The following is a 23,810-nucleotide window of genomic DNA, read 5'->3' on the forward strand; positions in this document are numbered from 1 at the left end:
AAGTACGAGGCTCTGGACAGGAGCTATCGCACTTCAATGTAAGCTGGGGCCTGACGGACCAACCGATTGAGCTCTCTCTCCAGGCAACATCCAAGGCTCACGAGTTCAAATCCCCTTTTCTTTTCCTTTTTTTCTCTTCCTCCTCTTTTTAATATTTCTTTTCTTTTAGTTTATGACTGTACGGGATCCCTAAAAAAAAAAAAATATCTCCTCTATTATGCATGGCCACACATACAGGTCATAAATACCAGGTTTCTCAAGTTAAGTGCCATCTGTGCGGTTCAAACGAGCTCAGATTGGTCCACCTTGACTGATCAAAGAAGGCCCCACTGTAGGTTAAATGAGGCGTACAACTCCTGCGTTGGTGGTAGAGTATCTGCCTCGCGTGCAAGAGGACCGTGGTTCGAATCCCGGTGCCGTGCAATTTTTCACCGAAAAAAAAAAAAAAAAAAAACGTGCGTTGAGAAAATTGCATAAACAGGCCTGGAGTGCGGCCTGACCCCGGTGACCAAAACCAGTAACGCACTCCCTCACCAGAGCAGGATTGGCCACAACCTCCTATATGAATACAACAATCAAACCCTGGCCTTCAGTCCCCAGCAGCCGCGAAGCAACTGACACCGGCGGCGGTCTTATCTGGGACGCAGCAGAGGGTGCTAAGAATCCCTGGCTACGGACAGGCCGCCATTGGAATTTGAACCTGGCAACGTTTAACGTTAGAACATTATCTAGTGAGGCGAGTCTAGCAGTGTTATTGGAGGAATTAGAGGGCAGTAAATGGGATATAATAGGGCTCAGTGAGGTTAGGAGGACAAAAGAAGCATATACAGTGCTAAAAAGTGGGCACGTACTGTGCTACTGGGGCTTAGCGGAGAGACGAGAACTAGGAGTCAGATTCCTGATTAATAAGGATATAGCTGGTAACATACAGGAATTCTATAGCATTAACGAGCACTCATTATGTGGCATCACAAACCAATGACACCAGGTGTTAGCCTGGTGTGGCAGCATGGTCACAGACCACACACCGTAAACATCTGGCATATTAGGCACTCAACAGAATAACAGGAGAGATGGTACGCAGGAGAGAACAGGGTGCTCCTTGTTTACAGAGAAGCGACAGCAAAGGACCAAGCACGTCCTGTGTCGAATGCTGAGAAGCGCCGAGTCAAGGAAGACAAATGTTGCTACACATCCTGAACTTTAGGCAACACATTATGGCCTGCAACCACTGCACAGGGCCGACTGGTGTGAATATCAGCAGTTTCTGATACCACATGACCACTACATCTGATTTTCATGATGCATGTGTCATAAACCTGTCACATTAAAACAATATATCTGTTGTTTGTATATCTTAGGAATCAAAATGACATGCAAGCATCATGTAGTCGATACCCAACTAATAAAGGAAAGCAAAAAGTAAGACAACATTTTTGCGTCAGTTTACTTACATGGTGATCATTGAAATGTTCACTGTACATGGCCACTGAAAACTCTGTGAAGTAAACACAACTGCAAGTTGACAGGTGGTTTTATTGATGTCTGCTTAATTGTCGTCTCCAATTAGGCGTTGCATTCAGTACCAAAGTAGTGTATACATTGTTGCAAACACGTACAGTTGGAAGATGCAGCAAGTGCTCTTCAAGATAAAAAGTTCTTCACTTTCACGACCCCGTACAATATCAATATATTATAGACAGTGTTTCCATCGGCAACCATATGGTAGCACATTTTTGCACTGGGTGCTATCACTCAGGCATGCAAAAAAGAAACAAGGCGACAGTAACACAGTGCCTTTTAAACTAACAAGTGATAAGTTCAGCCACATCAGCACATGCTTACTTTCAACAAATGTACAACCCACCAGCAAGAAAAATGCCATTCAACATGTCAACTAAGAAGAAAGTACAAAGGACTGGCTGTAATGACATCTGGGATGCCAAAATAAAGGGTTACATAGTTTCAAACACAGAATGGTGCCAATGAAGGAATAGCAAAAGACAATGTTTTACAGGAATTACAATTTAGTGTGGCTTAAAAAACTGATTTTTTTGCTTCCATGCAACCTGATTAAAAAGAAATACTATGAACAAGAATGTGCAGCCTACAACCGTAACATGGTACATACCCAAATTGCTCAACCTGCTCGTCAAGCGATGATCAATGTTTTGCAGTGAAAGCAGTGACCACTATTGCAAGACGACAGTGAAAGTCTCACAAAGCCAGAGCGCCCCTTTCAAAGTCTTGTTCGAGGCTTGCATCTGTAAAAGATAGAGCCACCTGGGCTCAGAGCCAGTCCCAGTGTCTGTTACACTCGTGAGCTCGATGTCCCACAGAAAACATATGAAATCGGGGTGGCATTACAACAGAGCATGCTGCCAGTGTCAGCAGTGTCCTTCAATGTTCTCACAGCTGGCACCACAACATGAGGAATCATGGTCGTAGTCATTCACGACATGGACGATTGCATTTTTCCAAAGCAGCTGAAACTGAACAGGAAAGTGGTCCAAATGTCATCAGAATTAGTTATATGAGTAAGTGCAAAAGAAAAAAGCACCAACAAGCCAATACCAGCACAAGGAGATAATTCACATAAGCCATTTCACAAGTGATGACTAAACAAAGTGCAGAAAGAAAGGAGGAGGGCTTCACTTGAGAGCTCGTCACATGCAGGCAACCATGTTCCTTTCGGTGTCACTTCCAGCCGCAGTCCTTGGACACAGTTCCGACGAGGAAGAAGCGAAGGCTGTGATAAGGCAACTGAGTCAGGTGTTAGCCAAATGAGACAGTTGCTACAAGACATGGTGTGGCTATCACAGCAGTCGGTGCACGCGCTTAAGTTTTTGCATTTGCCATGCCCTCGGCGCTAGCCTCCACACGGTCATTGCAGAACAAGTCCGATCTGAAAAACATGTTGCAAGAAAAAAAAGAGACAGTCCCATGAATGAGTGTGCATTACATGAGTGGAGATAGGAAGTCAATAAACTACATTTAAATGGACGCCTTACCACAGGCTTAGTGCACAATTTTCAGAATGAAGACTACTGTTTGTACTAAATGAGTGCTTTCTAAGTGAGGCCATTACAAGTGGGCTAGAATATACAAGTCAATACATTAAAAATTATCTTCAAGAATATTTATGCATTCATGTGGGTCCGACTGTACAAGAATAAAGAAATGCTCTTCAAGAATGCCATATTTACCTGCATAATGAAAGCATTTGCATAATAAACACACCCCAACTACCTTCCCTCTTAAAATCAATCGAATTATCTGGCAGGTCGAATTAAACAAGATGAGGAAAAAATGTCATCACATACCAGCAATTCATTTGCAGTATTTGCCCGATTCTAACATGTCCCTGAACCAAACGCACACCCACTTTCTACAGGTGCAAGTAGAAAACTAGGTAGAAATGACATGAACACTCCTAAACAAAGTATAAATCTAACATGCAACCAATTCTTTAGCAAGAAAAATAAGCAAGGGTTTCATATGTGCTGCACAATAGCGGCAGGGGTGCTAAAGTCAGCTTTGCCACAATACATACCGCGAAGGCAATTTCTGACCCAATTTTCTCAAAAGACATGTTAGAATCGGGTAAATACCGTAATCCGACATTCTGAGCGGCAGTCATTGCTTGAAAATCTTCGTAGGGCAGGCCAAAAATAGGCGTTTTTGACAGAAGATGATGTGTGATGAACGCACTCACTGTCCCCTAAGCTTCAGCGAGACAGATGCTACTACTAAAGGGACCGTTACTGGGGTCACCATAGGGGTAAGGCACATGTGTGCTGACTGGTCAAGTTCGAATTATCCGGCGAACGCCAATACTGAGATTAGAATAACGAAAGTTTGGCCCCATAGCATGGGCGCTGACCGGTACCTTTAGTCGGCATCAAATCACCCGAGTTAAATTAACAGAAGTAGAGTCAACTTCTGTTAATTAGACTCCAGCTAATTCAATTCCAATTAAAGGTACCAGCCAGCGCCCATGCATTTCTACGGGCCGAAACTTTTGTTATTTCGACCCTAAAATTCACCGAACTTGATATTCATTCGGCATCGCACAATGCTGTAAATCTTGGGAAACCATGGCTTACTGCGCTTAGTGCTTGCAGCCGCCATAAGATGGCGTCCTCAAATTAAAAACAAAAGTGCAAAAGGATATGGATATTGATCCTGAAAAGAAAAAAAGAAAGTTGCTGTTTTCCCAGAAATGCGGAGCGTTGATGGTGACAGCAAAGAGACAACCACACGGAGTAAAGTTCATAGTTTTATCGGTGTCTCGCATGCTCAGGCAAAGATTACTCGATGACCAAGAACACTCGTCGCAACGCGAGCGAACATTTCGCATCGCACCTCAGAAACTTGACATTGCGCGACTGCCAACACTAGATGCGTGGGAACAAAATGAGCATGAAGGCACCAACCATCTTTGCTCAGCCTTTGCACTTGCCAAGATTACCTCCAAAATATGGTGCTTGCCTGCATATGGACAGCCATGCGCAGCTATATGCGCCACTAGTGACGGCCTTGTGCAGTGCACTTGGGAAAGGAGCCAGCTGCATGCAGTAGCTTTCTGCATCGTTCATCGTGCTTCCCCGTCTTATTCACACTCTCAGAGCAACATAAGCAACGCCCTTCGCATTTGTGGCTGTTGAAATACCGGCAAAAATGTGCCAGTGATATGGTTCTAATCATTCCCTGCAAAGCCTCATCAGCGGGAGCGACGGTAGCAATGAATCGCCATTGTTCGGCGGGAAATTTTTTGTTCTCATCCTTTATTTTGTCGTGTCGGTCTTTTTTCCGCTCGATCATATTTCAACGTGTAAGCGATGAAGATCGTCTGCAGTGCAGCATGCAGTTTAAAGGCATTTTGCTTGCTAGGCAGCATGACTGCACGACTGCATCGTGTTGTATGTTAAAGCTACTGAAAATTGCGAGAACTGAAATTGTTGGTTTTATGCCGCCCGGGAAATCTTGGCACCAGCTGTCACGCACCTTATGCTTTTGCATCTATTTTATGTGTGGTTTCATGCACGTTGAACTGTTGCTAGTTGCTTCATGCAGAACTGTGTTTTTATTTTTATGAGGTGTGGAGATTTTCACTCTGCCTCGTATGTAAAGGGTCTAAATCACGCTGTGTCTTATTGGAATGATACCAGGCAAGTGCTTGTTTAAAAGCTTTATTCTTTTCATCCGAGGGCATCTTAGATATTGTGGTTTCTTGGGAAATGCGTTAAGAAAATAGGTAGCTGAGGGTGAGAATTGCTAATAGTTGCTGCATATGATATTTCTAATAAAGGGAAAATCAGACATCCACCCGTTCGTAGCAACTGCTACAAAGGAAACCCATATGGTTTCCTCAAAAGAAAAGTCTCGCAGTTGAAAAAAAAATCGTCCTTGTCCGTGACTCGAACCTGGAACCACCGCCTTTCCGGGGCAGCCTCTCTACCACCTGAGCTAACCAGCTGTCTAGCAGATGGCAGGGTGAAGTGTCAGGGTGAATTTGTCAACAACTCGAAGCAAAGTCAATTACTTTTCTCCACCTTGCGGGTTTCCGCCGAACTGTTACGTCACATGGTACTTCTGTTTCATTTTCAATGAAAAGTTCATGTCCCATTTGGAAAGTCGTCACACTTCGATGCTGTCTGAGCAGACTTACCACGCCGAGTGATTTGTTTGTCTCACAAAGTAGTCCCTCTTTTCATATGAATTTTGTACTCAATTGAATTCTTTCTTATTATGCTTACACCCCAGACGACTAAACCCAGCCTTGTCACCAGTGCCCATCTACTTTGGCTGGCACTGCTTTGCCTTTAAATATATAATCCGACATCTCTCTCTAGTAACGTTTGAGGGAAAAAAAATAAACTACTGAAAAGTTGGTCAGACTTTAGCTTTGTAAGTTTGCAAGCAGCTCCGTTGTGAATTTAAAATTGTGAAAATTGCAGCGGGAATGGCAGTTCATCGGCGTATGCAGCAGAATTGCATCGGTGATACAACGCTAACTTGCTCTTGTTAACCCGTGCGTTTGGCGACTTTGTGGACTAGTGTACGCGTTTCCATCAATAAATTCACAATTGCTCTTCTTGAGGAGACTTTGACGGCACTTATTCAGCGACACTGTGTATTCATTGGCAGAAAGATCACAATGACTTGTGCAGACATTGCTCCATGCAGATTTCTTTGAGATATAAGTCTGCACTAACGACGTGTGCCAATTATTTAGGTACAGAAGGAGTATTATGGCAAGGCTAGAATTGAAAAAAAAAAAAGAACAGATCAAGACATTCCATTACTAAACAAAACCTAGAGGCTAGCTAACATGAGCTCCACTTTGTGTAAATGGGGCTCATTGCGTTTGTCTGCGGGATGGACCTGGCACCTATGTCGAGTGGGTTGTCCCCAATAATGATGACATTGTGTTCATGCCCTCTCCCATCTACCCTGCAGCTGTTACCGTAGAAGAAGCAGTCTGCCACCTGAAAAAAAGGATAAACCACAGGCGCTGTTACGATTGGCCTGCGGGGGCTGGCGATCTTCAGAAAAGCGACCTCCGAACCATTCCCAGCCCGCTGCGACGACTCACTTTGTAAGGACAACAATGCGCCTCTGTCTAGCAACATGTCTAGCCACGTTTGGCGGACCGAGTATTGTTAGTCGATTCGTTGTCGCCTTCACAGCTTGCTTGGAGTGGGGGAACTCCTGGAAGGGGATGTTTTGCGGTGCGATCTCACGGGCCCCAGAAGTCGTCACAGTCAATGGACAGACGTGGCGGCCACTGTCTGCGGGGTCAGCTCTGGGATCAACAGGCGCCTGCTCGGGTCAAGACCCCTGTCTACAAGAACCCTCTCACCTCGGTGTGGTCAGTGAAACCAAAGTGCGGAAGTGAGTGTGTGAACCCTCCCCTTCAAAGGCGAGTCGACAATGATGACTTTGGAAGCTCCCATTGGTCGAAGGTTGAACGGCCGTTTTACCTCACCTAGGTTTCTAGGGAGGACAGAGTGTTTTTAAGCAGCCGTTTTGCGGCTGCTGAGTGTACATTCTCTTTGAGTCATGCGAGACTGATGAACTGTAACATTCTCCACCCTTCATGTAGATTACTGTAAATCCCATATTCCTCGTTCTCGATAAGAACAAGTTCCTCCCTTCACATGGACAGGCTGTTAAAGCTATTTGAGGTCAGTAATGACATAGGCTTGTTCCTAAGCAATTTTGAAAGGACTTGCGAAAAGATGAACTTCGGCCCGAGTACATGGCCACAGCAGTTGCTGTCTATGTTGCCGTGTGAGGCGGCGGAAGTAATCGCCAGACTCAGTGCGCAAGATGCACATGATTATATGAAGGTTAAGGCTAGTCTTTTGAAAAAGTACCACCTTTCAGCTGAGGCTTTTCCGCAAAGGTTTAGAAGCATGGGCAAGAAGGATAGCGAGGTGTATGTGAAGTTTGCATATGGCTTAAAGACTAACCTAGTTGAGTGGTTGAATAGCATGGAAGCGTACGAGAGCAGAGACATGATTACTGAATGCATGTGTCTAGAGCAGTTTTACAAAAACATCCCACAATCTGTGAAGAGCAGATTTAAATAAATAAATAAACAAATAAATAAATAAAACCATTGGTAAGTAAACCTCAACTGTCCTGACATACTCTCAACCTGCGCACATCTCAGTGTTGTGCTTCACTGCTTTAAAGAGTTTATTTTGGTTTGGATGAGGGACACCTGCATCTCGGCGTCAGCCAACACTTCGTTTTTTGAGCTCAAGCTCCTTCCCGGAAGCAGCGGCACGCTTCCTTTCCTGTTTATTCCTCAATGCGTAGGTCCTTTCTGTTCTCGTCGTACTTCCGCTGCGCATTCGCCCCACGGACCATTTGAAGCATCTTCTTGGTCAGTTGTACAGTCAACGTCTGATTTTTCAGACTCACTAGGGGCCGCGCAAATGTCCAAAAAATCGGGCAGTTCGAAAAAGAATAAATGAATGCATGTCTTTTCAAGGTGTCTACCAAGTTGACATTTCCAAATTCCCTGAGTTTTCCAGGTTTTCCCTGAGTGCCGTTGCACTTCCCTGAGTGATGCAGAACTGTTTTATGTCAAGACGGGCTGAAACCATATCGCCTGATGCTGTCACTCTCTAGTAAGCACATGAAAAAAATAAAGAAGCGACTTAATCCAATTTGAATACTAAGGAGTAGTGTTTATGTTATTCAAAAAGAGAATAGAAGGCAGGGGTTAGTAAAATGCACAGCAAATGAAGTGTCTTCGAAAAAAATTGCAAACGTAGTGGGACATTCACAAATACGAATAAAAAGGAGATGCACATAGGAGCAAATATATTCGAATATGAGCTATTTCTATCAACTGATAGCAAGCTCATGCAGTGGTATGAGGCCTGAACTCTGTCAGAATTGAGATTCTTTCTCAACCGTCTCAACCGCTCGTAAGTCAACCTCAGCTGTCCTGACATACTCTCAGCCCGTGCACGACGCCTGAGTGTTGTGTTTCACTGCTTCGAAGAGTTTATTTTGGTTTGGATGAGGGACACCTGCATCTCGGCATCAGCCAAAATTTTGTTTTTTGAGCTCAAACTTCTTCAAAACGGCGGCAGCATGCTTCATTTCCCGTTTATTCCTCAATGCATACATCATTTCTGTTCTTGTCCTCCTTCTGCCACTCGTTCACCCCAAGGACCATTTGAAGCATCTTGACCAGTTGCACAGTCCACGACCGATTTTTAGAACTCCCTAGGGGTCGGGAAAACGTTCGAAAAATTGGCCAGTTGGAAAAAACTAAATGCGTGTCATTTACTGCCCTTAGGGGCTCAAACCGCGGCAGGCACGTTCGAAAACGCTCTGAAGGCCTGTCGGTACACATATTAGGCATATCGGCGCTCGTACTGTGACAGGAAATACAGGGTGCAGGCGTGTATAATTAAGGAATGCATACTGTGTTCCGTGCCAATAGCCCCTTCCCACGCTTGTTATGCTTCACTGCAATACTTTTGCGTATGCTTCACCATGTAACATTTCTGTACAGAGGCGAAGCTGACTTTCAGGAACCGGCATTATGCAACGCACCGTGTTTTCTAAGTTCCTAAGCCAATCACGAGGACCACAAATTCGGAGTCCGTGCCATTGCTGACAGCAACTAATTCTTTCAATAAAAAACTCGGCACCCAACGGCAAGATGCTTCATAGCGAACGTCAAAGCAGCTAGGCCTAGCATTGCCGCAGTGGTGGCAACGGCTGCCAGCGGATCTACGTGCAAGAGTGCCGGTTCGAGGTGGCGAAGTAATCAAAACGGCAGCGGTGGTACCTTTGATTATTGCCGTTTTGGACCCGCGGTCACGGCGAAACGTCCGGAAAATCGGACGGCGAAGAGTTCTTGCGTCCGAAATTTCACACGTTCTGATACGTTGACTCTATGCGTTACGTGGCGGTGCCGCGAAGCCGTCCGAATTATCGGGAATCCGGAAAGTCGGTCGTTGATTGCACATTGGCAACTCCTCCAGCCGACGACAGCGCGTCAAAGAAGATTCCTGTCTGTTGCTCGAGCCAGCATTACCGCGACTTTCGACCCTTTAAAATCCCTGAGAATTCCCGGTTTTCCCGGTTGGTAGACACCCTGCTTTTACTAGCTGCCCTTAAAGGGCCCCTCACCAGGCCACACAGCATATTTCGATTATACGTGTAGTACGCGCCAATGGACGCACCACTGGTGGCGGCCTTGCGCAGAACACACGGGAGATGAGCCAGCGGCGCGCCGTAGTTTGTTGTGTCGCTGATAGTGCTTCTCTATCTTATCCACGTTTTCAGAGCAAAATAGGCAACAACCTTCGCATGTGTGGGGTGGCCAAAGCTTCAAGGAATGTCAAAGAATTGTTGCTGGCTGGGGGGGGGGGGGGAGGGGTCAAATATCGGCGAAAACGGGCCGGCGATACAGTATTAATCATTCCCCGCAAAGCCTCATCAGCGGGAGCAACGGTAGCAATGGATCGTCGCTCCGGCGGGAAATTTCTTCTTCTCATCCTTTCCTTTTTCGCGTCGGCGTTTTTTTCCACTCGATCATAGTTAGATGCGTAAGCGACGAAGTTCGTCTGCAGTGCAGCATGCGGTTTGAAGGCATTTCGCTAAAGTTCGGAATGCCGTTTGCCGCTTAACTGTTTTCCGCTTCTTTACCGCGTTGTGCTAGTTAGGCAGCACGACCGCACGAGGGCACTGTGTTGTATGTTAAAGCTACTGAAGTTTGCAAGAACTGAAATTGTTGGTTTTATGTGGCCCGGTAAATCCTCGCACCAGCTGTCACGCACTTCATGTTTTTACATCTATTTTATGTGTGGCTTCGCACATGTTTAACTGTTGGTGATTGCTTCATGCATAACTTTCGCTGATTCTTTTGAGGTGCGAGGTTTTCACCCTGCCTCGTTTGTAAAAGGTGTAAATCACGCTGTGTCTTATCGAAATGATACCAAGCAAGTGCTTTATTCTTTATAATAATGCAACAGCTTTAATCTTTTCGTATGAGGGCATCTTAGATGTTGTGGTTTTTTGGGAAATGTGTTTAGAAAATAGTTAGTTCAGGGCGAGAATTGCGAATAGTTGCTGCATATGGTATTTTTGTTCCATTTTTCGTTGAAAAGTTCGCATCACGTTTGGGAAGTCACCACCTTTCGATGCTGTCCGATTAGACTTAACACGCCGAGTGATTTGTTTGTTTCACAACGTAGTCCCATCTTGCATGTGAATTTTGTACTCAATTGAATTCTTTCTTATTATGCTTACACCGCAGAGGACTAAACCCGGCTATGCCGACAGCACTCATCTACTTTGACTAGCGCTGTTCTACCTTTAAATGTGGCACCTCTGCCGTAACAAAAAAAAAAAAAAAAAAAGAAAAAAAATACTGAGAAGTTAGTCAGACTTTATCTTTGTACGCTTCCAAGCAGCGCCCTTGGGGAATTTAAAAGTGCAAAAACAGCAGCGTATGCTGTTCATCGGCGTATGCAACAGAATTGCATCGGCGGTACAGTGCTAACACGTGCTTTTAATAACCTGTGTGTTTAGTGACTTCGATAACTAGTGTACGCGTTTCCATCAATAAATTCGCAATTACTCTTCTTGAGGTGATTTTGACTCCACTTATTCGGCGATGTCACATGTATCCATTGGCAGAAAAATCACAACGGCATATGCAGACGTCGCACCGTGCGGATTTGTTTGATATAAGTCTGCACTAACGACGGGTGCTTATTATTGAGGTACAGAAGTAGCATTACGGCAAGGGTAGAATTAAGAAAAAAATGGTCCAGACATCGCATTACTCAACGGAATTTATTGGCTAGTTAACATGAGCTCCACTTCATGTAAATGTAGTTCATGGTGTTTGCCTGCCGGACGCACGTGGCACATATGTGGACCATGTTGTCCCAAACACCGCTAACTCGTGTTCATACCTGCTCCCACAGAGGTCAGCGTCCTCCCTACAGCTGTTGTCGCAGAAAAAGCAGTCTGGCACCGGATCAAAAGAGAAATCGGAGCAGCGAACTTCAGCCATCCTTTGCTGCAAAAGGGTTGTCGTCTGCTACTGCTCCCGCACGTACTGTTGGAAGCGCCTGCTAGGTGGCCATCAGTGGCGCCTCTATAGGCGGTGCACGAGGCGTATACGCTGGAAGTTGTTACGTGCCCTCTAGGCAATGCTCTGCCGGAAGAATTTTTCAAGTTGGTTCATTATTAGCCGAGATAGAAATATTTAAGTGCCGCGAACCCATTATTTCAGGAGGCGAGGGCCAGTGCCAAGAGAGACACTTTCTCCACTTTCCCCGTTTAGCCTCTGCAAGCGAAATTCCTTCCCCGAGTTCTCCCATACCAGATTTCAAGGACAGCACACTATTTCGCAAGCTGCACACGAGAACACCTGACTAGCGGTATAAGCCAGCGCTATGCGAATACCGAGGCACTCTCTGACGCAGACACGAGCAGTTCATAGAGCATGATCACGTGATGGAACATGGTAGAAAATGACACACTTTCGTTGTCAGCAGTCGTGACTGCACGACGTGAGAAGAAGCAGACAAAACGGAATGACATCTCCCTTGCTACGGTGCGAAGTAAAACAAGAACATGCAGGAATTTGGTTTGTGTGTTTTATTATTTCTCTAAATTTTAATTCGTCTATTGAAGCAACAGATTACACAAATAACAGATGTTGCTTTGAATAATTCTCTAAGTCACGTGTCACTACAAGCAACATCACAGCAGAGCAATGTACATAGGCGTACTTGTGCGATATACGTCGACTATCCAGCTGGGAGCGCGGTGCCCACGAGGAGGAGGGCAGGCGGCGTTCGGTTTGAAATTTCTGCTTTTTCCCCGGTGCATGCGATGTAATACTTAGCAGATGCAGTCGTTAGCGAGCATAGTATGCACGGCACTTGTCAGCTCAAAATGGATAAAATTGGTGAGGGGCCCTTTAGGGGCTCCAATCGCCACAGGCACACTCAAAAAAAGCTCAGAAGGCCTGCCAGTACGCTTATTAGGCATATCGGAGCTCATACTGCGACAGGAGGTGGCGGATGCACTCGTGTATAATTAAGGTATACATTCTGTGTCCTATGACAATTGCCCCTTCTCACTCTTGCTACGAGTCACAGCAATACTTTCGCGTATGCTTCACCATGTAACATTGCTGTACTGAGGCAAAGTCGACTTTCAGGAACCGGCATTACGCAATGCGGCGTGCTTTCCGTGATTCGAAGCAAATCGCAAGGGCCACAAAGCGGAGTCGGTGCCACTGCTGACAGCGGCGAATTATTTCAATGAAAAAAGCAGCGCAGAACGGCAAGAAGCTTAACAGCAAGCGTCGAAGCAGCTAGGCCTAGCGTTGCCGCAGTAGTGGCTACAGTTGCCAGCAGATCCGTGTACGAGAGCGCCGGTTTGAGGCGGCAAGGTAATCAAAGTGGCGGCGATGATGGTGGCTTTGATTATTGCCCTTTTGGACCAGTGGTCACAGCAGAAAGTCTGGAAAATGGGACGGCGAAGGGTTCTCGCGTCCGAAATTTCAGATGTTCTTATACATTGACTCTATCGGGGACGTGGTGGTGCTGCAAAGCTGTCCGAACTATCAGGCGTCTGGAAAGTCAGTCGTTGACGGTACACTGGCAACTCCTCCAGCAGACGACATGACGTCAAAGAGGATTCATTACGATTCTTGTCTGTTACTCGAGCCAGCATTACCGTGACTTTCGTTCCGTTTCAATAAAATTACTGCTCGTTTTCCCTGATAGAAGCAGAAATTCCCTGAGTTTTCCCTGAGTATTTCCAGACTAGTCAATATCCCTGAGAATTCCCAGTTTTCCCCGTCAGTAGACACCCTGATCAATTATGCCGAATCTGTAAATTCAGTCTTGTAGATACTCATATAAGGGCGTCACTCCAGTGAACAATTCTTCCAGGTCACTCGAAGTTTCTTCAAGTGCAACTGTTGTTAAAGGTTACACACACACACACACACACACACACACAGTTATATCATAAGAAGCCAACAAACACTGACACAAAGGAAAACATAGGAGAATTACTTGTGCTTAATAAATGAAATGAAGAAATGATAAATTAATGGAAATGAAAGTGGTTGAAAAAACAACTTGCCGCAGGTGGGAAACGATCCCATAATCTTCGCATTACGCGTGCGATGCTCTACCAATTGAGCTACTGCAGCGCCATTTCCCCATTCAATTTCTTGGTTATTTATATTTCCTAGTAGAACCCTGGAAGTGTTAGCCAGCGCCACCACTCACAAACCTTGGTGGCGGATATGGAACATCTTTCCTGCCGCAGGCGTCAAGAGAACATGATCTTTTTTGGGTGAAGGCAACCGCTCAATACACCCACACATGCTACCTAAAGGCACGAATGCTGCTGGATTCGAGACCCTCGTTATGTAATAAACGAGAAGTAAGGGGGTTAGTGTGAAGCCTGATTTTTATTAGTCATATCATAACAAGCCAACAAACACATGAAACAAATGAAAATGATTTCATTTCCTTTCATTTATTAAGCACAAGCAATTTCCCCTATGTTGTCCTTGGTGTCAGTGTTTGTTGGCTTCTTATGATATGACTAATAAAAATCGGGCCCCTCGGTTAGACCCCTTACTTCTTTCTCACTGATATATACGATATATGCGAGTGGTTTGGAAAGCATTTGGAAAACAATTCTCCATTCGCAGGAACGGCTGCACTCAGTCTCTGTGTACTTTCATCACAAGGTATCACCCACGCTGCTATTTCTAGAGCCTGTGAGGGTCGCCTTGATGAATGACCACGAAATAAGAGCATAGGCAGTCATTTAAAATTATTTTTACCCTGATCGATCAAACGCTTGAAACAGCCATGGGCGCTGTTGCATTTTCATGCTTATCTTGAATGGCGAGTTGAACTTGGTTTTACGTCCATTCTGTTCGGGTCGAGGACGTGAGTGATTTTGTAACATTTCAATCATGAATATCAGATTTAATGTCGGAGAGTGGTTAAAAATTTTGAACCTCTAAGGGTTAAACAATGCAAGTGAAATGTTAATACCTTAGGAACTAATTTACCTACAGCAAAACTAATTGCACATGTGAAATCAGCACAGAAGTCTTTGTAAGGCTGGTAAACATTATTTCAATAGCAATATCCCCCCCCCCCCTTAAATGCAATTAGTAAATTCGGTATGGTAACGTATGTGGAGAAGAGATCTAAATTTCTGAGCATATCTGTGTTAACCCCACCTTGTTGGGAGCCATCTCGGGGCACCTCCAGTTGTAGAGGTAGTACTGGAGGTTCCCATCTCCAATGCCAAACTTGAGCTTCTCCAGGAACTCTCTGTTATCCATCAGGTCCAGGGCATTGAAGACATCATAGCCATTCTGTAAAGGCCGCAGCATTCATGAAGAAACATTATGTTACAATTTTTTAAAGACAACTGCAGTGCCATAGCTCATCTAAGGAAGCTCCACATTTCTTCCTTCCAAAAATCTTAAGTAGGTAGTAACTTGCTTTTCATTGTACAGTCAATTCCTCTGATCTGACAGTAGCAGCAATATGATCACCATGGACAGAGTTGGACTTGTAAAAGCTGGCAGAATAGTTTTCTTACTAGAAAGACAAAACTGTTCATGAATTATAGTGGATGAACAGTAAACGACCAATTTTTTGCATGCCCGATAATTTGGACACCTATGCGACACTGCCATGTACAGCATAGAGCCAATGCATAAAGACGTATGAAATTTTGGATGCTAAAACCCTTTGTCATCTGATTTTTCAGACTTTTTGCCGTGAATACAAGTCTGAAATGGCACTCGAAGCCACCACCACTGCCGTTTTGGTTACCTTGCAACCTCTAACCAGCACACTTGTACACCAATAATCATCATCATCATTTATCATCATTTATTTTTCCTTAAGGACCCCTGTCGGGGAATTACATAAGGGGGGGTTACAGAAGATAAGGATAGAAACAAAGATATGGTTACAATTTCTTACAAGACTCAGCCTGTGGATTCGTATTAAAAAAACAAACAACAACAACAACAAAAAAAGCCAAGAGGCACACTGAATAGAATGCAAAAGCAAATCAGCAGAACAGTCACAATGTGAGACGGCAATCGCAAAAGAATGAAGGCACAGTACGGTCATTATAAGGTTAGGGTTTAAGGTGATCAGTAAGCAGCTGCTTGAAGATAATGGGGTTGCGCTCATTGACAACTCTATCTGGTAAATTGTTCCAATCTGTAATGGCGCTAGGCAAAAACGATTGATTAAAGGAAAGTGTTGAACCATGCAAACGCTGGATGCTGCAAGAGTTAAAAAGGCAACGAGATGTACGGGTTGGTGGGATTAGAAGCGTTCCATGCAGTTCGGGGAAGTTATAATAAAGTCGCTGGAAAAGGCACAGTTTCGCAATTTTCCGACGCAACACCAATGGTTTGAGTCCTAGATATGATTTAATCGCACTGACACTTTCTTCACGGCTGTATCTGGAAGTAATCTGGCAGCCGTAGCCACCACTCCCACTGTAGTAATTAGTGTTTGGTATGTGGCCATGAGGTCATTTTACACTGTTCTGCACTCTGCAACACTACGCCTTCCTGCTGCTCAGTGCTGTTTTTCAATGAAAGGATTTGCAGCTGTCAGCAATGGCACCAACTCTTGCTTCGTCACACTCACCAATAGCTTCAAACTGTGAAAAGCATGGCAAGGATTTAAAATACATTGCAAAATGCTGATTCTCAAAAGTCAAGCTTCTCCGCATATAAGCTGTAAAGCTAAGCAATGTATTGCGGTAGGCCATACAAAGAGTGAGCAGAAGACACTGAAGCATAACTGCGAGTCAGCCTAGTTGGAACAGATTCATCTTAAAACTTTTTGTGCGCAAACAAACAGGGACGAAGAATAGGGGCAACAGAAGGACGAGCGCTTTCTAACAACTGGTTTTATTTTTGAAGAACCACCTGCTTAAATACCCGCAGATCTGCGCGATCTAGTCAACAGAGCACGCCTATAGTACATATAATGCTTGTGATAAAAAGACGTGGACAAAAGCCACCCGGTCAACATAAAAACAGCAAGGTGCATAAAACAACCACTTACAATAAAATGCGTTAAAGATGTGATGATAAAAGCAAATTTTCTTTATCCAACAATGAAACAGAAGGATGGCTGATGCATTTTTCTTTTTGTTTTTCAATCCAGTGTGCTTCCACAATTTCCCTAGCAGTTTGATTTCTATGCCTATACAAGATGTCTGTGCTACTAAGACAAGGTGAGCAATCATGTTCTTGGCAATGCATTGCCAAATGCGTACCAGGGCGACCTTTCAGACTAGACAAGTGCTCCCTTAACCTCGTGTTAATGCATCTCGCAGTCTGCCCTACGTACACATGACCACACGTCACAGGAATCTGGTAAACAATGTTCTTCGCGCAATCAACAAATCTGTTCTTGCGCGGATGTTTAACACTAGATTCTTTCTTTACATCATCCTTACTTTCGAACTTCTTTTTAACCTTAGAACACACACTGCCTATTTTGTTTTTTGCCGGAAATACCACTTTTACTGCATAACTACCAGCCACCTTTTTAAGTCTGTGTGAAAGGCCGTGCACATACGGAATCACTGAAACCTTGGAAGCTGCATCCTTCTGCCTTTGATTCTTTTTGCATTGTCCTTTATCATTTTTAAGTTCATTCATTAGTCTAGCGTGCGATGCCAGCATCACAGCGAGCGGGTACCCAGCCTTTATCAACCTATCAACTTGCTCAAAAAATGCAATCTTTACAGTGTGGTGACATGACTTCAACAATGCTGACCGGAAACACGAAATGACTATCCCATTCTTCACAAGCCTGGAATGGTTTGAGGCATAATTCATTAGTGGTTTTCCAGCTCGGGGTGAGAATGACCAACACACATGTTCCGGTAGGAATTTTAACCTGACATCAAGAAACTGCGGCTTGTTATCTACCGGTACTTCCGAAGCAAATGTTAAGCCCTTGCCCAGAGAATTGAAGGCTTCTACAACCCTATTCCTGAAAGCACCTTTGTCTACATGACAGCCTAAAATCAAGTAGTCATCGACATATCTGTATACCTTACTTACTACACCTTCTAAATCTTTGGCCAACTCTCTGTCTATGCTTCCCCAAAAAATGCTACTTAGGATGGGAGCTACTTTTGACCCGATGCACACACCCCTTGCCTGTATATACGCTTCACCACAGAATCCTACATGTGTATTCGCTAAGGTATGCAGATATGTCGATGACTACTTGATTTTAGGGTGTCATGTAGACAAGGGTGCTTTCAGGAATAGGGTTGTAGAAGCCTTCAATTCTCTGGGCAAGGGCTTAACATTTGCTTCGGAAGTACTGGTAGATAACAAGCTACAGTTTCTTGATGTCAAGTTAAAATTCCTACCGGAACATGTGTGTTGGTCATTCTCACCCCGAGCTGGAAAACCGCTAATGAACTATGCCTCAAACCATTCCAGGCTTGTGAAGAATGGAATAGTCATTTCGTGTTTCTGGTCAGCATTGTTGAAGTCATGTCACCACACTGTAAAGATTGCATTTTTTTGAGCAAGTTGATAGTTTGAGAAAGGCTGGGTACCCACTCGCTGTGATGCTGGCGTCGCACGCTAGACTAATGAAGGAACTTAAAAAGGATAAAGGACAATGCAAAAAGAATCAAAGGCAGAAGGATGCAGCTTCCAAGGTTTCAGTGATTCCGTATGTGCACGGCCTTTCACACAGACTTAAAAAGGTGGCTGGTAGTTATGCAGTAAAAGTGGTATTTCCGGCAAAAAACAAAATAGGCAGTGTGTGTTCTAAGGTTAAAAAGAAGTTCGAAAGTAAGGATGATGTAAAGAAAGAATCTAGTGTTAAACATCCGCGCAAGAACAGATTTGTTGATTGCGCGAAGAACATTGTTTACCAGATTCCTGTGACGTGTGGTCATGTGTACGTAGGGCAGACTGCGAGATGCATTAACACGAGGTTAAGGGAGCACTTGTCTAGTCTGAAAGGTCGCCCTGGTACGCATTTGGCAATGCATTGCCAAGAACATGATTGCTCACCTTGTCTTAGTAGCACAGACATCTTGTATAGGCATAGGAATCAAACTGCTAGGGAAATTGTGGAAGCACACTGGATTGAAAAACAAAAAGAAAAATGCATCAGCCATCCTTCTGTTTCATTGTTGGATAAAGAAAATTTGCTTTTATCATCACATCTTTAACGCATTTTATTCTAAGTGGTTGTTTTATGCACCTTGCTGTTTTTATGTTGACCGGGTGGCTTTTGTCCACGTCTTTTTATCACAAGTGTTTTTTTTATCACAAGCGTTACATGTACTATTGACGTGCTCTCTTGACTTGATCGCGCAGATCTGTGGGTATTATATGCGCTATAGGCGTGCTCTGTTGACTAGATCGCGCAGATCTGCGGGTATTTAAGCAGGTGGTTCTTCAAAAATAAAAGCAGTTGTTCTGTCCTTTACATGGGCGCGGCCAGCGGCTACAATGGCCTCCCGTTAGGAGGTCCTGGTAGCTCCTCAGGATTAAATAAAGTTCGTTGTCTGTCTGTCTGTCTGTCTGTCTGTCTGTCTGTCTGTTAGAAAGTGCTCATCCTTGTGTTGCCCCTATTCTTCGTCCCTGTTTGTTTGCGCACAAAAAGCTTTAAGAAGACACTGTCATGGGACATGGAATCTGTTGCTTAATTATACATGTGCACACCCATCGTCTCCTGTCATAGAATGAGCAGGCCTTCAGAGCTATTTTGGAGGTGGCTGTGACGATTTTAGCCCTTGAGGAAAGTAAAAGGCATGCATGAGTTTTTTCGAACTGCCCGATATTTTGGACATTTTCGCAGTCCCTAGGCAGTGAGAAAAATTGGACTGACTATATGAATGCTTGAAGTCGTCTATAGGTTGCTTGCTTTCAATCACAACCGTTAACTACAATATTGCTGAATATCTCCAGGTAGTCCACACCAGTGACAATTTCTAACTGATAATTTCACACAAATATTGTGCATTTCAACTAATTTTGTGTTTCCCAACTAGGGCAACAAACAGAAGCAGAGACTGTATACACCCTTAGATACTGTGGGGATGCGCGACTCTCACGCGTCCCCTGATATGTTGTTTTTTCCGCAAAGCTTCCGTCTCCTGCAGTGCGGCTTCGCTGCGTGGCCTGGGGCCTGCGACGGTCCGTGTGGTTGAAGCGCAGTGCGAGAGATGGCGCGAGTGTTGCGCTGCTTATGCTGCCTCACGGCAGAGTTACTTGGGGGCACAGGGGGGAACACTTTTCCTCTTTGGCTGCGGGTCGGGTACGACGCGGACGTCCCGCGCGTGCACTGATCCATGCTTCTGCGAGACCGTCTCGCATGGCATCCATCGAACGCGCCACCGTTAGCATGACCGTACGCGCGAACGACCAGGCGTTGGGATCCAGCATGAGGCGAACATATTTGCTTGCTATCCAGTCGTGGTGAGTCGGACTTCTGAGATTTGACGCGTGCCCATCGGCATGTTTTGTGGATAGCAACTCGGCTAGCAGGCATTGATCAATGAAAGGTGCAATAAATGCCCTTGCGATTGTTTGCACTACTGTGTTGTCATTTCTTTATCCCAAGAGCACGGTGTGAGAACCCCACAATACATAGGCATCACGCCAACCACATACATATTTTAGAGAGTTCCACTATTAATGCATTAGCAGTAGGAGTGTCAAAGTGGAAAAAAAGTGTATATGTGTGAAATGTGGGAAGCCGGTCAGGTGGTAGAGGTAGACAGGTGATGGGAGAACTGAAAAGTGGGAGATGGGGACGTCCATGCATGTGTGTTTATGTGTAGTAGAACTGACATAGTCTGTTCTGGTCTATCGTCAATTGCAGGACGTGTGTCAAGTGAGCTTCTGAACACTTTGCAATGTGGCAAACACAGTTTAGATCATGGATCCAGGACCTCAAAGAAGTGTGACATAACGCTAACACATTTCTCTCGCACTTACCACTAACTTACCACTGATTTTTTTTTTTCAATGCAAACAAGACAACAAGGTCTGATAAAAAAATTAAGGCCATTCTGCCCTGAAAAGGTGGGTGACCAGTGGAGTTGTAAACATTGTGGTAAGAAAACTTGAGGTAAAGACTTTATTAGCATCACTCATTGTCACTTAGTAAAGACAATCACAATGGCTTTGTGGTCGCTATGATATACACTGATCGGCATACTCGCAACTACAAATCGATGTACGTATGCCGCTAAGTGGTCGGTTGGGGCAGATCGGTGTGGCATCACAACGGATATGTCTGCAACATGAAATGTGTAAACCGCTCCCTTTTGAGTCCTGACATATACATGTTGAAATCACTGGCAACCACAGGGGTAGTGTCATCGCAACTAGCCTACGCAAAGCGAGTAGCCATGAACCTTACGGGGCTATGAGTATTGCATTTTTTGCTTGCTTACAGGAGTATGAGCCATTGCTTACGGTGGTATGAGCCACTGATGATGACCGTTTTCGACATTCTGTTCTCTATGTTCTATGCGTGATTAGAAAAAATGTAAGAACTATTTGCTTCACTTTGCTGAGTGCTTGTAGCCTTTGCCTTACAGGGATATGAGCCCTTGCATTTTTTGCTTGCTTACGGGTGTATGAGCCATTGACGATGATAGTTTGTGTGCAGACATGAAAATTCTATGGTACTCTAGCCAAATACATCTCCACTGTAAAACTTGAAGTGATCAACAGCAGTCGAACAAAAGATCATCGCTTCTTTTCTGGAAAACTGGGCTCACAATATTGACAACACCTGGTTACACACACATGAAGGTACTTTTCCATTTTTGTCACCCACACTTCTTGAAGGAACAGGCAACAATACACATCCTTCGTCCACATCCCTTGCTGTCATTACTAAGCACCCTTTTTCTTGAACATCTAGACTTCTCTGACTTTACATGGCCACTTAATTCTGCTTTCCCATTGAAGGCAGGGGAGAGTAAGCTGTCAAACACTGCCAAGGCAAGCAGTTGCTCCTTTGATGAAGACAAGTCTCCTTGTCAAAACAATGAATGCAGCGACTTCGTTTGTTCAACCACTTTATAATTATTTTTCAAGATTTTCCCAAGCTATCCTGGCTTAATGCCCTGACTGTCTAGCAGCTTCACATGTGTTACATAAATTGATAACTTAAACCACTGCTAGTGCTCCTTCAAATGTATTGACATACCCAAGAAGCTGTGTTGACTGTGACTACATTTCACTTCGATGTGGCCAAACTAATATAATTTAACGCCTGTAGCACCGAGGGCACTTCCCTTTCAGTGTTTGCATTAATGTAATTCTATAGTCTGTGGCATGCGGCGGGGTGTTCGAACACCGAAATTTTCTAATTGAATACGAATACAGTCAATGTCCGAAATAACGGGCAGTCTGAAAAAATTAACACATGCCTTGGCTCAAATTGCCACAGCTGACTTCCGGGGACCAGAACTGTGCTTCGAAGCCAATGGGGAGAATTACAAAGGCGAAGTCGGTACCATTGCTGACAGTGGTGAATTCTTTCAATGAAAAACATGGCATCGAATGGCAAGAAGGTTAATACCGAATGTTGAAGAAGGCATGTTTAGCATTGCCGCAGTAATGGCTATGGCTACCAGCATACGTGCGTACGAGAGCACCGGTTCGAGGCAGCAAGATAATGAAAATGGTGGCGGCGGTGGCTTTGATTAATGCCGCTTCGGGCCTGCGATCACTGCAAAAAGTCCGGAAAATAGGACGGCGAAGGGTTCTTGCATCCGAAATTTCAGACATTCTTGTACATGACTCTTTGGGGTACGTGGTGGTGCCTCAAAGCCGTCCGAATTATTGGGCAAGTGCAAAAAATTGGTCGCTGACTGCATCTGAGAAAAACTAACTCCGAATATAAAATTAAATACAGAATATTTTCTTATTTCTAAACAAAGTAACAAAGTGAAATATAATGTGTGCGTAGAGTCTGTGGAAAAAAAGTAAACGAAGAGATAGATGTTAAATTATTTTATATATGCATGTATTACATTTGCACCTACACACCCAGCAAACTATACATAAGGGGCTTGTGAATGAGAAAACTGGCTTCAACTATCTGGAGCACCATGATAATGAAAGTGATCAAACAAGGGAACAGACCGTTCCCAGATGCAGATAGACTGTCGTGTTCAGTAAACAAAAGAAGTCTGATACTACTGCACTTCAGATTGTTTCAGTGGTACACAAACATGGTAGAACTAGCCAAGTAAAATGTTTTACCGAAATCAAAACAACAAATTCACATACATCTTCAATGAACAAGTGCAGATTAGTCAGCAGGAGTTTTCTTCTCTGTACAATGGCAAAGGAACTGACACCTCTCAGTAACAACATTGGCCCTCCTCCAGAAGGCTCATTCAGAACAGTCATCACTTGCATCAATCCCCCTACCTTGAGTCAGAAGAATTGTTCAGAATCTTGAGTATTGAAACTCTTGGATAATGCTAAGAGGCTTCCCTGCAATCTGAAGTGTTCAGACTATATGCAGCAGCATGCGCGTGCTTCCTGTATCCCCATAGACTGGCACTCAGTGCATGGAGGGCAAGTCCAATTAGCAAGCCTTCAGCAAGGTGGCCTTTACTGAGCTGCCTTTACTCCTGGCACTTTCTTTCTTCTTTCTCTGTCCATTAACTTCACGAACCCAGAAATTTCACAGGAAGCACACACAACACACTGCAAATGTTCACTGTGCTAACACAAATGACAAGTTCTGGAAATGTGTCTACACGGTAGTGCGACACATGCTGCTGTGAAGCCACACTTCTGAGTAAAATTTTTACTGCTGTGAAGCTGCACCTCAAGGCCAAATTCACATGTAACGGTGGTTAAAATTTTGATTCTCCAGTATGAGTTATTCCCGACAAATTAATTGTGACAGTAACACAGTCTCAGTTCAAATAAGCCACCAGTTTTAATTAAGCAGGTTCAAATTAACGATGTTCCACTTATACAGTGAAACCTTAATATAACAATATTTTTGATATAATGAAGTACTATTTAACTTTTCATAACCTCTTGTCTATAGAACACCATGTATTTAGAACCTCAATTTAACGAAATTTCACTTCTGCCGCAAAGGAATGCCGAGACAACAAATGGAAACTTCTGCAGACGTAGATGGTCGCGATTTCTGGCACGTATCTTGGCCGTGGCTGTAAGCACGGCTGAGTACATACGCAGCTGC

At 44.3% G+C, this 23,810-nt stretch overlaps 1 protein-coding gene across 1 annotated transcript in view; it reads right to left on the minus strand.

Moving 5' to 3' along the window:
* Nucleotides 1–1,516: 1,516 nt before the first annotated feature.
* Nucleotides 1,517–23,810, minus strand: part of Nmt (N-myristoyl transferase) — an 83,862-nt gene continuing 61,568 nt past the window's right edge. Inside the window, exons 12-13 of the mRNA XM_075679686.1 lie at nt 14,777–14,914; nt 1,517–2,905 (exon numbers count right to left, since the gene is read on the minus strand). Of these exons, the coding sequence (XP_075535801.1) occupies nt 2,885–2,905; nt 14,777–14,914 (159 nt within the window). The 3' untranslated portion in view covers nt 1,517–2,884. The remainder of the gene's footprint in view (nt 2,906–14,776; nt 14,915–23,810) is intronic.

The sequence above is a fragment of the Dermacentor variabilis genome, chromosome 2 (assembly GCF_050947875.1).
Source record: "Dermacentor variabilis isolate Ectoservices chromosome 2, ASM5094787v1, whole genome shotgun sequence".
In the NCBI taxonomy this organism is placed as follows: domain Eukaryota; kingdom Metazoa; phylum Arthropoda; class Arachnida; order Ixodida; family Ixodidae; genus Dermacentor; species Dermacentor variabilis.